General features: G+C 33.1%; 1 protein-coding gene across 6 annotated transcripts in view; it reads left to right on the top strand.

Moving 5' to 3' along the window:
- NF1 (neurofibromin 1) overlaps positions 1-13,811 on the top strand; it is a 274,044-nt gene that overhangs the window by 92,440 nt on the left and 167,793 nt on the right. For all 6 annotated transcript variants that reach the window (XM_073235129.1, XM_073235127.1, XM_073235128.1 and 3 more), the window contains exons 6-11: positions 103-170; positions 540-615; positions 1,318-1,475; positions 12,587-12,760; positions 13,209-13,331; positions 13,576-13,650. In XM_073235129.1, the coding sequence (XP_073091230.1) occupies positions 103-170; positions 540-615; positions 1,318-1,475; positions 12,587-12,760; positions 13,209-13,331; positions 13,576-13,650 (674 nt within the window). The remainder of the gene's footprint in view (positions 1-102; positions 171-539; positions 616-1,317; positions 1,476-12,586; positions 12,761-13,208; positions 13,332-13,575; positions 13,651-13,811) is intronic.

Here is a 13,811-nt window from a genome sequence, read left to right as displayed (position 1 = left end):
GGAACAAAAGTTTATATGTAAAAGAAAAGGTATTTTTTACTAGTAGCTCAGAATTGTATTTGTGTTAACTAGAATTAATTTTAAAACTATTTTTCTCCCCAGAAACAGCATTTAAATTTAAAGCCCTAAGGAAGGTCGCACAGTTAGCAGTTATAAATAGCTTGGAAAAAGTAAGTTATAACCTCTTTGGTTTTAATTGTTAATTTTGGTTACATATATTTCTGTCTTAACTATTTTGAACCAAAAAGTCATGACTTGAATGATAATTTCACATTACTTTTTAGGGACCATGCACTACAATATTCTTACGAATATAAGAATATAATCAGGGCCATATGACATTTTATTTACTATATTAAGATATTTCTGCTTTCATATGAAAACATTCTTTTTTATTTGTAGGCATTTTGAAACTGGGTAAAAAAATTATCCAGATGAATTTACAATGTAAAAGTATAATCGGGGCTGTATGACATTTTATTTACTGTATTAAGAAAACATCTCTGCTTTCATATGAAAACATGTTTTGTTATTTGTAGGCATTTTGGAACTGGGTAGAAAATTATCCAGATGAATTTACAAAGCTGTACCAGATTCCACAGACTGATATGGCTGGTAAGGAAAAGAGATTATTTTGTCTTAAATTCTCACTTGTGAGGTTAAAAACCTATCACTTTTCAGGTGATTTTTGTTATTAGGGTGCTTTTACATCTTGTCAACTGATGTCAAGTAGGAAATACTATTTTTCTCTTATATTACCCTCAACTCTTTTCCTTTCTTTTGAGCAAATAAAAGAGTTTGAAATGAAGCTCTTATCTTTAATTTGAATTGTGGGCTGGATATTTGATGGCTCCTCATTGTAGAGAAGTACTTTTTTGTTTGTGCTCTAAGGCTTTATTTTGTATTCAGGGGAGTGAGTACAGAGCAGTAATATCTTTACCTAGAATTTTTGAGACACAACTGCAAGGCAAAGAATATATACTCCTAGAGAGCTTAGCTTCCCTTTGGGAAGTTGTTTTATCTTTGTTCCTTGGGCAGATTGCATTTTGCATAAGGCCCTGAATATTGAGACTCAACACACATTTGACCATTCTAAAATGTGGACTATTCTGGGATGGATTAATATAACTCTTCTAACACATAGAAAATATAACATTGCTTGTCTGCTTACCTAATGAATTTATTAGTTTAAGTAAACCTCCAAATTAATCTTTTAAAAATGTGACCTTTGGCCTTTTGGATAGTACTGGCTTTTAAGTTAATGCCAGAGATTTTCTTCTTGACTAATAATACCATTTAACTACATTTTCCATGTAGAGTGTGCAGAGAAACTGTTTGACTTGGTGGATGGTTTTGCTGAAAGTACTAAACGTAAAGCAGCAGTATGGCCACTACAGATCATTCTCCTTATCTTGTGTCCAGAAATAATCCAGGATATATCCAAGGATGTAGTTGTTGAAAACAACATGAATAAGGTAAGGAGGGCAAAATTGTTTCCATTATGTCCATATTTGAAGCAGTTTATTTTACTCAGGGCATGTATTGCTTAAGTCTTGGCATTCTGTAAGCATAGAATTTCAGGAGATCATTTCTAATTACAGTCATTTTAGGTTTCTTTGTTTGCTGGCCTTAGCAGAGATGTACTTATATATAAATTTATTTGGAGGAAAATAAATGATACCACTCAATAATTAAAGATTTAAAACAATCCCGTAGTTTCATTCTTTACCTGAGAAGACTAAATGATACTTATTTCAGTGTTAAACATGATTTCTCTAACAATCACTTTAAGGGTTGCCCTGCTATAATTCTTCACTTTTGTGGTATGTTATTTGTATATACTTAGATGCGTGTGTACTTGATGCTAATGAAATTGTCTCATAACTCATTCTAAGTATTTTAGAACAGTTTCACAGCATTTTATTAAGAAGGCAGGATACTGCATATGCCATCTTATATAGTGAAATTTACATTATAAAAATCGGTAATTCTAAGGGGATCTCATAATTAAGAGCTAGTTATTAAACTTAATGTGTTATTTAAATTTCTGTACACAGTTTGTTTTGCTAATTTTTTGTTTTTGCCACTTTGGGAGAAACACTTATAGCTAACTAAATGTGAAATGGGCTCCTGCATGATTTGCCTCTTGATGGAAATATTCAAAATCAGCTGACTGGTTCAATACTGTGTAGAAATACTAGATAGGGAGTTTATGCACTGGTGGGAAAATAAAAGAATTAGATAATCCTTGAGAGTCTGTGATACTACAGTATTCCTCTTAGGTCTGTATCCCAGCTTTTCCACTGTAACTGTTTTGGGGCCATTCAAAATAGTAATTTTTTTTGTTTCTGTTTATTGGGAAAATAGACATAAGTAAAAAGCAACTATAAATTCAGTAGTACAGTTAAAAATGAATCTGTATTTTAACAGTCACAACTACGTCTTTCCAAATGTTTATCTTCTATGAATTTCTTGTTTTTTATAAAATTATTTGTCTTTTATTGATTTGTAGGGGGTATGTGTGTACATTTTTTACTTGTTTCTCATTTTAAACTTCATTTATGGGTTTTATTTTGTTTTGTTTTTACTATTTAAATGTTTAAAATTTATATGTAGTCCACTCTGTCATATTCTTTTTGTCTTCCAGCTTTGGTCAGATTTCACCTCCCCAGTATTTTATTTGTTCATTTTGTTGAGATACAATTCACATATAATTCCTTTTAAAATGTACATTTTAGTGGTTTTTAGTGTATTTACAAAGTTGTACATGATTACCCCTATCTAATTCCAGAACACTTGAATCATCCCCCAAAACCTCACACCTGTTAGCAGTCTCTTCTCATTCCCTTCTCACCCCACCCTCTGGCAACCACTAATCTATTTTCTATCTTTGTGGATTTGCCTATTCTGGACATTTCATATGAATGGAATCATGTAGCATGTGACATTTGTGTCTGGAACTTCCCAAGATTTTTGAAATAAGCTTTTATATTTTTCTCTAGTAGTTTTTAGATTAAAAAATTAGATTTTTTAATCTTTCTTAATTTTAAAAAATGTTTTTATATTTTATGTATTCTCTTTTCTAATCAGATTTCTTGTGAGCTAACCAGTGTTAGCTCAATGTGTATCCTTCCATTCATACCTACTTATACATTTAAATGAAAATACACATATAAAGTGGAGGTTGTTGCATTTTAAAATAAAATTATCTTACACTACTCAACATCTTGAATAGTTAATAGAGATCTAATATGTTTCTGTAAGTATTAGGTAATATTCTATACTAATGTGCTTCATTTATTCAACCATTTCACTGTGAATGGATGAATCTTTAGATTTTTCTTTTAGGTTTTTCACATTACATATAATCCTCAAGTAAATAAATATCTTTGTTCATATATTCTTGTTAACTGATGCTTTTAATTCTGTGGACTAGAATTCCAAAACTGGGATTTTGGTGTCAAGGGCATTTTTAGTACAAAATTTTAATAGCTATTCTTAGGTTTACATTCCCCAATATTTGTAGTGTGTCACATTTTCACGAACACTGAATTAGAAAGCCTGACCTCCAGCATCCTCATCTGGGTGACATGGTTTTTACTCTTCAAGTTTTGTGCCAGACTAAAAAGGTGGAAGAATAGTATCTCAGTTTACTCCTTATGATTAATTAGTTCAGGATCATGTCATGTTTCTTGGCCATTTCCATCTTCTTTTGTGTAGTATTGATTTTCTTTACCTATTTTGCTATTATGTTGTGCTGCCAGTCTTTTATTAACTTATGGGACTTTTTGTCTAGTAGGAGCAGTAATCCTTTATAGTCAGATGGTAGTAAACATTTTTCCAGATCATTGTTCCTTTTTGATTATATTATCTTTTTTAGCAGAAGATTTAAAGCATGTATCAAACTGAAGATCACCCAATATCCCTATTAACTTTGATATATTGCTCATTTTTTTTTCTATTTGTATGTGGTTCACAAAATTGAACATGTAGTATTTGCATAAATTCTCTTTAATTATAGAGAAAGCCCAAGTCCCCTTTTGATTCAACTAATTCCATTTTCTTTCCTTCTGTCCCAGGGATAGCCACTGTCAAGGGTTGATGTATATTCTTCTGGTCTACCTTTTATGTTTTTTATGACAAAGAGCTTTCAGTTCAGTGTTTCTCAAAGTGTGGTCTTTCACCTACTTTCACAGCCACAGCATCACCTGTAGACTTGTTAGAAATGCAAATTGTTAGGACTTTGGTCTGCTTAGTTGGAAGCTCTGCGGGTGGGGCACGCTGGGATGCTGCTTTTAGGTTGGTAAAGTGACAGTGATGTGCACTAGAGTTTGAGAACCATTGTGCATTCAGTTACTACACAATGACTTCCCATTTCTCCCTCCTTCCAGTCCCTGGCAACCCCCATTCTACTTTCTGTCTCTGACTAACTACTCTAGGTGGCTCCTTAAGTGGAATCATACAGTATTTGTCTTTTTGTGACTGGCTTATTTCACTTAGTGTAATGTCCTCAAGATTCATTCACATTACAACATATTGCAGAATTTCCTTACTTTAAGGCTAAAATTCCATTGTGTATATGCAGTACATTTTATTTATCCAGTTTATCTGCCACTGAACATTTGGGTAGCTTCCACTTTTTAGTGAGGATGAATAATGCTGCTGTGAAGATGAGTGTGTGAGTAGCTCCTTGAGCCCCTGCTTTCAACTAGTTTGTATCCATATCCAGAAGTGGTATTGCTGGATCATATGTTAATTCTGTTTTTAGTGTTTTGAGGAATTACCTCTTTTATGGTTATTTTTGATAATTTATTTTTCACTAGGAAATATATTTTTCAATTTTAAGAGCACAGATTTATATGTAGTATCTACATATTTTATAGATAGATATATACATATCCATACATATAGATGGATAAGATTTATATGTAGTATCTACATATTTTATAGATAGATATATACATATCCATACATATAGATGGATAATATATTAGTATTATATCTATATTCTCTTATAATTGTTTTCTTCAATAACCATGTTTGTAACTCTTTCCTCATTTCTAGTATTTCTCATTTTTCCTCATTCATGTTTACTAGTGTTTATTTATTTTATTGGTCTTTAACACCTAGCCTTTTGACTTTTTATTTTCTAGTATTTAACATTTTCTGTCATTAATATTAGTTTTCATTTTATTTACATTTTTGTTCCTTGAGATAATAATGGCTTAGTTCATCTATTTTCAATTTTTTAAAAAACTGTAGAAGTATCTGTAATGCTTTGAATTTCACTTTTTAGATGCAGTCATGGTTTTCATAGAAAGTTATCAATTTTATTAATTTCTAATGAATCTCTAATTTTACTTAATGATACCATATTTGATTTAGAGGATTATTTTATAATTTCCAAATTATTAGCTTTTGGTAATTTTTTTTTAGTTTAAATATGGTTAGAAAATGGTGGTACATATTTGTTTAGAAAAATATACTTGGTCATTAGAGTAGAATGTATTATTTCTGAGGGCACAAAATCTAATGTAAATCTTTAAAGCTGCACTAAGAACTACCCTGTAGGTGGCTTAAGGTAGCCCTTTGTGGCTGTGGGAAATGGTTGGTTTAGCTCTCCGGGCTCCCTCAGGTGGCCAGCAGACTGGCCACATGGCAGAACTCCTCCCAGGCTCAATCTCATGCATAGCTCTTTATTATAGACCAAACAAAGAACAAACAACAAATAGAACCCTGTCATTTCATTTCATCCTAGACTGCAAACTGTATGTGAAAAGTTCTCTTTTTCAGTTTATAATTTTTTTTTTAAATTGTATTTTTATTGTACTAGGGTCGGTAGTATAACGGCTCAGCACAATAGCAAATTATTATACTTGTGAAATAGTACCGAGTAGGTGCACTGAACAGTTCTGCAGTACAGCCCTCCTCTTTGTGGTTTCTTAGGACCTTGGCCAGCAAAGACTGCTATCTTCACCACGTGACTTCTACAGGCGTTGTTTCTATTCTGCTTGCCAGAGGGGAAAAAGATAACAAAGGAAAGCATGCTAAAGATTTTAATGGGCCAGGCCTAGAAATGGCACACTTTCATTCCCATTCATTGGATAGACTCAGTTATATGGCCACATCTAACTGGAGACTGAGAAATTATAGCTATATTTCCAGGAACAAGAGGTGAACATTGGAACTAAGGAGTAAAGGAGTTAATAGACAGTCAAAGGATGGCTCACACTGCTGTCTCCCTAAAATTCCCAGTTATTTCTTACTGGATGAAATGTTTTATAGCAAGAATATCTATTTACTAGGAGATAATACATGTAAGTGTACTGTAAGAATTCAGATGAAGTTTGGATATAAGGGAAGTTTTATGGAAAAGGTAATGGAACCTTAATTGAGCCTGAAATAAGAATAGAATTTAGATAAGAGAGATTGTTGTTCAAGACAGGGTAATCAAGAAAATGGATGTAAAAATGTTGAAGGTATGTTCAGAAAAGTTAGTCAGAGAGTGGAAGATTCACGAAGGCTATGATAAGAAATGAAGATGAAAAGGCAGACTTGAGTAACCTGGAAACCATTGTGAGCTAGTTTGAATTTAAGCTTTATGTAAGCAATAAGGAAAATCCAAAGTTTAGGGTTAGAGGTGGGATATGCAAAATAATTTTTTTGACCGATGAAAGGGTCCAGCTTCATTCTTTTGCATATAAATACCCAGTTTTCCTGGCACCTTTTTTTGAGAAAACTGCCTTTCTCCATTGGATAGTCTTAGCACCTTTATCAAAAATCATTTGATCATATATGCAAGGGTTTCTTTCTCGGTTCTGTTTAGTTGGTCTGTATGTCTGTCCTTATACCAGTCCAGTGTTTTGATTACTGTAGCTTTGCAGTAGTTTTGAAATCAGAAAGTATGAGCTGTCCAATTTTGTTCTTCTTTTTCAAGATTATTTTGGCTATTTGACGTCCCTTAAAATACCATATGTATTTTTGGATGGGTTTTTCCTCAGGGTTACTACAAAAAACTCTCTTGGGGGTTTGATGTGAATTACATTGAATCTGTAGATTTCTTTGGGTAATATTGTCATCTTAACAGTGTTAAATCTTCCAATCCATGAACGTGGGATGTGTTTCATTTATTATGTCTTCTCTAATTTCTTTCAGCAATGTTCTGTAGTTTTCATTGTACAAGTCTTTCACTGCTTTGGTTAATCTTTTTAAAATCAGATAAGTTAATTTATCTGATAACAAATAAGTTATTCCTTTCCTATTCAGATGACTTTTTTTTTCTCAAATGTTATGGCTAGAATATCCATAAATATGCTGAATAGAAGTGACAAAAGGGGGCATCCTTATCTCATCCCTAATGTTAGGGGAAAGCTTTCAGTCTTTCACCATTGAGTATGAAGTTAGCTGTGGGTTTTTATATATGGCTTTTACCATTTTGAGGAAATTTTTTTCTATTCCTTGCTTATTCAGTGTTTTCATAATGACAGGGTGTTGAGTTTTATCAGATACATTTTCTGTATCAATTGTGATGATCATATGAGTTTTTTTCCTTCGTTGTACTAATGAGGCATATTACATTGACTTTTTTTTTTTGTGCTCCAGGAGTAAATCCCTTGTGGCCATGGTATATAATCTTTTTAATATACTGATGAATTTAATTTGGTTTGCCAATTCTTGAAGATTTTTTTCATCAGCATTCTTGGTCTGTAGTTTTCTTTTCTTGTAGTATTTTTGTCTGGTTTTAGTGTTAGGGTAAAAATGCTGACTCAGAAGATGAATTAGGAGGTATACCCTCTTCTTTGGATTAATGTTAATTTTTCTTTAAATGTTTGATTGAATTCATCAGTATGGCCAGCTGATCTAGACCTTTTTTATGTTGGGAGGTTTTTGATTACTGACTTAATCTTCTTACTAGTTATAGTCTATCCAGAGTTTGTGTTTCTTAATGAGTCAGTTTTGGTAGTTTGTTTCCAGGAATTTGCCCATTTTGCATAGATTATCCAATGTGTTGGTATATAATTTTTTATAGAATTATAATCCTTTTTATTTTGATTAAAACAATAATAATGTCCTCACTTTCAATTCTGATTTTTAGTAATTTGAGTCTTCTGTTTTTTTCTTATTTAATCTAGCTAAAAGTTTGTCAAATTTCTTGACTTTGTCAAAGAACCAACTTTGATTATGTTGATTTTTTCCCCTATTTTGCTAATTTCTATTTCATTTATCTTTAATCTTTAGTATTTCTGTCCTTCTAGGTTTGCATTTAGTTTGCTCTTTTTTTTTCTAGTTCCATATGGTATATAGTTAGGTTATTGATTTGAGAGTTTTCTTTTTTTAATGTGAGCATTTACAGCTATAAATTTTCCTTTTAGCACTGCTTTTGTTGTACCCCCTTATTCGTCTCAAGATATTTTTAAATTTCCTTTGTGATTTTTTTCTTTGACCAATGGTGTTATTTAATTTGCACATATTTGTTAATTTCCATTTTCCTTCTGTTGATTTCTAATTTCATTGATCAAACAATGTACTTTGTATGATTTAATCTCTTTAAATTTATTAAGACTTTGTTTTATGGCCTAACATATGGTCTACCCTGGAGATTTTCCATGTGTACTTGAGAAGAATATATATTATTGCTATTTGGAGAGTTTAGCTTTTGACATGTTATATTTAAGAATATGTGTAATAAAGAAAATGAAGAACTGATTCTTATTTTTTAGATTTGAGAAATATTTAAAACCACAAGTATCAATTATGTATTTTTTTTTCCTGTAACATGATTTATTAATTTTATTGCACATATCACATCCTGACATTAGAGTAGTATGCTTTATAAGACTTTTGGTTTTTGAGTATCACGTATGCCAATGAAAGTGAAGGCATATAGTAGATCTTCAATTAATATGTGTTAAATCAATAAATGAATGTCACCCCTCTCCTAAAAATCCTACAGTGGTTTCACATTGCACATGTAGGCTGAGGGTTGGGGTAGGGAGTATGGCTAGGGATTGATTTACCAGTTTTATTATTTCCTGTCTACAGGGTTCTATATAACCAAGATTCTGACTATCATCCCCAACTTCTTTCTTTCTTCCAGCTCCCCAATGGTGTTCTTCATATACAGTATCTTGATACTTTACACAAGCAGGTTTCACTGTGCAGAAAGCTCTTTGCTCAGATATTTCTATGCTTCCTTCTTCACCTCATTCAAGTTTCTACTAAAATGGTGCCTATTTTAGTGGCCTAATAAAGGACTTACTAGACTCCTGTATCTATTAATCCCTATTCCATAGCACTCCTCACTACTTGGCCATTTATATATTTGGTATCTGGATTTCCTTTCCCATTAGAATGCAAAATCCATAAAGGGAAGTGACCTTTTACTTGTTCACTGCTGTATTCCCAGTGGTAAGAATTCCTAGTATATAGTAGGTTCTTATCAAATATCTGATTAACAACTGAATGCCTGCTTCATAGGGTTATTCTGGGAATTAAATATAATGTGTTATATTATTAATACAAGACATTTAGTCTAGGGTCCAGCAATATAGTAAGCATTAATTCAACAATAATAGTAATACTTAAAAGAGTACTAACAATGTACCACATTCCTAAATTTTTACTAATTTAAGCTTTATAAAAATCCTCTCAAGTGTACAGTATTATTATTATTCCCATTTAATAGATGAAGAAATTAAAATGTAGAGAGATCAACCTGCTGTAAATCCTGGTTAATAAGTGGTAATATTGGGAGTTGAACTCAAGTAACCTACTTCCAGAATCCATGTTTTTCAAACGCTATACTTGCTGTTTCTCCAGTGGCTCTGATGGCTTTTAATAATAGTTCACTTTTAATTATTAGTATTACTATTAATACTATTACTAGCATCATCATTTTAAGAATATGAATTTTAAATAGAATTCCATTTGGTTTTATGTATACCACTTTGAGAAAAGTTGATCAGTGTATTCAGAAATTCAGAAATTCAAGAATTAGTGACAATGAGGAAGACAAAGTATCTTCTGCCAGTTTTAGGGTTCACTCCATAATCACCTTTGTACTCCTCTTATTATTATAATTGTAACTCATTGTTAATATCTTTCATCCATAGTGAAATGATATCTGTTAACCAAATGAAATCATTGACCAAATCTGCTATTAACCAAGCTCTCTGGCCCTAGTTAGGGTTGATATAAAATAAGTGATTGTTAAATATTTGTTGAAAAAAATTAATGCATGAATGAGTAGATGCAGGAATGAAAAGTTTGTAACTGTAGAAAGTAGTCTCTAGTTGATGTCTCCAGGAATGTTTACTCAGTGTATTCTCTTAGTACTTACTCCACAAAGCAGCCTAACTCACTGTGCTATTTTAATATGGAAACATTAAATTCAGTCACAGTTTCAATTGTTTAATAAATGAAAGAGGATAAAAATCTACTTTGTCTTTTTGTCTTTTTGTGGTCTAAAATGGCTGTTTTCAAATGTTTTATTTACTCATGAATCATACACATTTAGTAAGAAAGACTTCCAAAATCTCCTTTTGAACCAAATTACTTGGGACTAAATTTGGTTCTCCCAAATCCATTAATAAAATCATATCAGTCATATTAATTAGTTTTCAGTACAATCCTGAAGGCCACCCAAACTTCTTGTGCCCATTTTGAATGACCCTAAATCTTGACAAAGCCTCCAATTGACTCTCTTAGAATCGGTGTATTCATTCATTCATTCTTTCTTTACTTGCTTCCTACACTCTCAAAACATTTTTCATTTAAACTTCTTCACAAAACCAGAAGGTAAATAAAGTCAGTAAAATCCATCACAGAGAAGTTAATCCCAAGGTTATATGTATGGTAAATAGTTCCACACACATTTATGCACCTGAATCTCTTTAAACAAATTTCACTGTTCCCTTGGCAATGTAACAGGCAAGTGTACCAGGTCCTAACTCTAACAGTACTAAAATCATACTCACTGTCTGAAGCAGAGTCACAAGTCAGACAAGACTCATTAGTTAGTCTTCACTCCATCTCTGCCTTCCAGTTTCGCTTTGATTACTCTTTTCACTGCTTTTTTAATCCCTGGAAAATATTACCATAACCATCCTCAAATGCTTCCAACTATTCCTGGGAACATTTCTACATTTTAATACCAATGTTCAAAAACAGGCTGATGGAGATTCCTGAAACTCTTATTCTTTAGTATCAAGTGTATGACTTCCCTGTTTGACATCTCAGTGCACCTATGCTTTCATCACCTGGATGATAGCGAGACTCTTTGTATCAAATGTGCTTTTCATATATTATCTACATACAGACTCTTAAGAATACCAAAGAAAATTTAGACTGTAGCCACCAAAGGATAACTGCAGCTATCAGTGAGAAGAATAAGTTATTCTTCTAGAAATAAGTTATTTCTAGGAGAAAGGCTCCCTCAAATGGGACTCTCTAAGGGGAACTAATGGCAGTCTTTCAGTACATACACATTTGAAGTGCTCCTATGGACAAATGATTAACATTATACATAAGATAGCCTCTGTCATTGCAATTAACTCAGAGGAAAATGGTTGATGTAGGTGCCATGTTTTTTTAGTAGAAAGTAATGATGAGTAACTGGAAATCATAGGCAAATTGATGGGAATTCCAAGGCTTCCCTCCCAAATGTTCTGAATGATGCTCCAAGGGCATGGGCCATGTGATGGAACCAGTAGCAGCCAAAATCAACTCCTAAGAAGGTTAACTACCAAGTCCATGGAGAACCCCAAGGCAAACTGATGAGCCTGTAGTTCTCCCAGATATAAATGTAACTGGTCAATTCAGTGCTTCTGGAAAACAAAGTTGGAAGCCAAGACAGAACACCAGCTGATATTGATGTTAATGGTTCATCCAAATGGCCTGGCAGCTTCCCTTTACAAACCCAATGGACAACGAGTTCAAGAAGCATCAAGGAAATGAAAAATGGAGTTGCCTTTTTTACATAATCAGGCACCTCTTCTACTCAGATGGAGAATGTTTGAGATTCAGTGGTTGAAGCCAGAGGCTGAACAGAGGATGAGATAGATGTGCTGCACAGAACAAGCCCTTTGTCAGAGAACAGCTAGAAACAGAGCTCCACAGAGAGCACAGTCATAGCAGATTAGCTCTGGAGGCCGAAAGTCCAAAGTCAAGGTGTTGATAGTTTTGGTTTCTTCTGAAGCCTCTCTCCTAGACTGGATGGATGTCTTTTCACTATGTCCTCATATGCCCTCTCGTGCACGTGAGACCCCTTTACTGGCTTCTGCTAGTTTTCTCAGGATGCTAGCTGCAGGCTCTGGAATAAGTGAAATATCTCAGAGTGTCTCATCCTGGTCACCAGAAACTCTGTGTGGTTGTTCACTGCTCCTGGGGGCCATCAGGGGTCTTCTTTGGTTCTCTCTTCTGACCGCAGAACTATTAAAAGATAAACCAAGGTATACCCTTGTGATGATATCAATTATCTATTTTTAAAGTATAATTTTTAGAGGCTGGTAGTTTGCTACTTTATTAAATAAATCTGAAATCTAAGAAACTACATATATTATCTCATTGCTATATTTGAATTCTGTAGAAGTTGTTTCTGGACAGTCTACGAAAAGCACTTGCTGGCCATGGAGGAAGCAGGCAGCTGACTGAAAGTGCTGCAATTGCCTGTGTCAAACTGTGTAAAGCAAGTACTTACATCAATTGGGAAGATAACTCTGTCATTTTCCTACTGGTTCAGTCCATGGTGGTTGACCTTAAGGTAATATGTTTATTATTTCTTTACTATAATTAGATGAAAAATAAACTTATAAGTATTATACTGGATTGTTGTTGAAGGTCATTGCTAACACTAAAGTTCTGGGTGTCTTTGATAATAAGCTCACAGGACCTGTGTTATGTTCCTCACACTAAATAAAGTGGCTTAGAATATGAAGAAAACCTAGAATTAACCAGTTTTCTTAAATTAGCATAAATATTCAAACTTGGCTTTAAAATAATGTAGAAATTCGAGCCTGAAAGGAACAGTGTACGATACCGTAAGAATTTTATCAGCCTGATGAACCACACTATTAGTGTTTTGTGGGTCTTCTGGCAACTGAATGTTAACTGCCATCTATGTCGATGATGTGTTGATACTATTAAATACTGGTAAAAATAATACTGCATGGCTATTTAAAGGCTTTTGTTTTTTTTTGGGATTTTCATAGAACCTGCTTTTTAATCCAAGCAAACCATTCTCAAGAGGCAGCCAGCCTGCCGATGTGGATCTAATGATAGATTGCCTTGTTTCTTGCTTTCGCATAAGCCCTCACAACAACCAACACTTCAAGGTGAGGGCACTGGTTTTCATCCAGTTGTGTTTACTGATGCTACTGATCCTTTATGAATGTGTAGAGACTAGAAAGATGAATAGGTTACATCTTTATTGGTATTTGTCAATATTATACACTAATGTTAATTTCAAGACCTTAAAAATTCTATTTTTAAAAGCTTTTTTCATTGTTCCTCTTATCCTCATTTGTATTACTGAATATTTTTCTTGCAATACACTGCTTTTTTTTCTTTCCTTTGTAGATCTGCTTGGCTCAGAATTCCCCTTCTACATTTCACTATGTGCTGGTAAATTCACTCCATCGAATCATCACCAATGTAAGTCCAAAAGGTATTGCTAAATTACTTAAAAATTTTTTCTTTACTTACTTCTTTTTTAAGAAAGATATTCTTGGTTTACCGTATATTTTGAACTTAGATGTATAATACAGGAAGATTTTTCACAGGTGGTTATATCTAGTAACTGATACTTAATTATA

The sequence above is a fragment of the Manis javanica genome, chromosome 4 (genome assembly GCF_040802235.1).
Source record: "Manis javanica isolate MJ-LG chromosome 4, MJ_LKY, whole genome shotgun sequence".
In the NCBI taxonomy this organism is placed as follows: Eukaryota; Metazoa; Chordata; class Mammalia; order Pholidota; family Manidae; genus Manis; species Manis javanica.
Note: the sequence above shows the minus strand (reverse complement) of the source record. Positions and strands in the feature narration are given on the sequence as shown.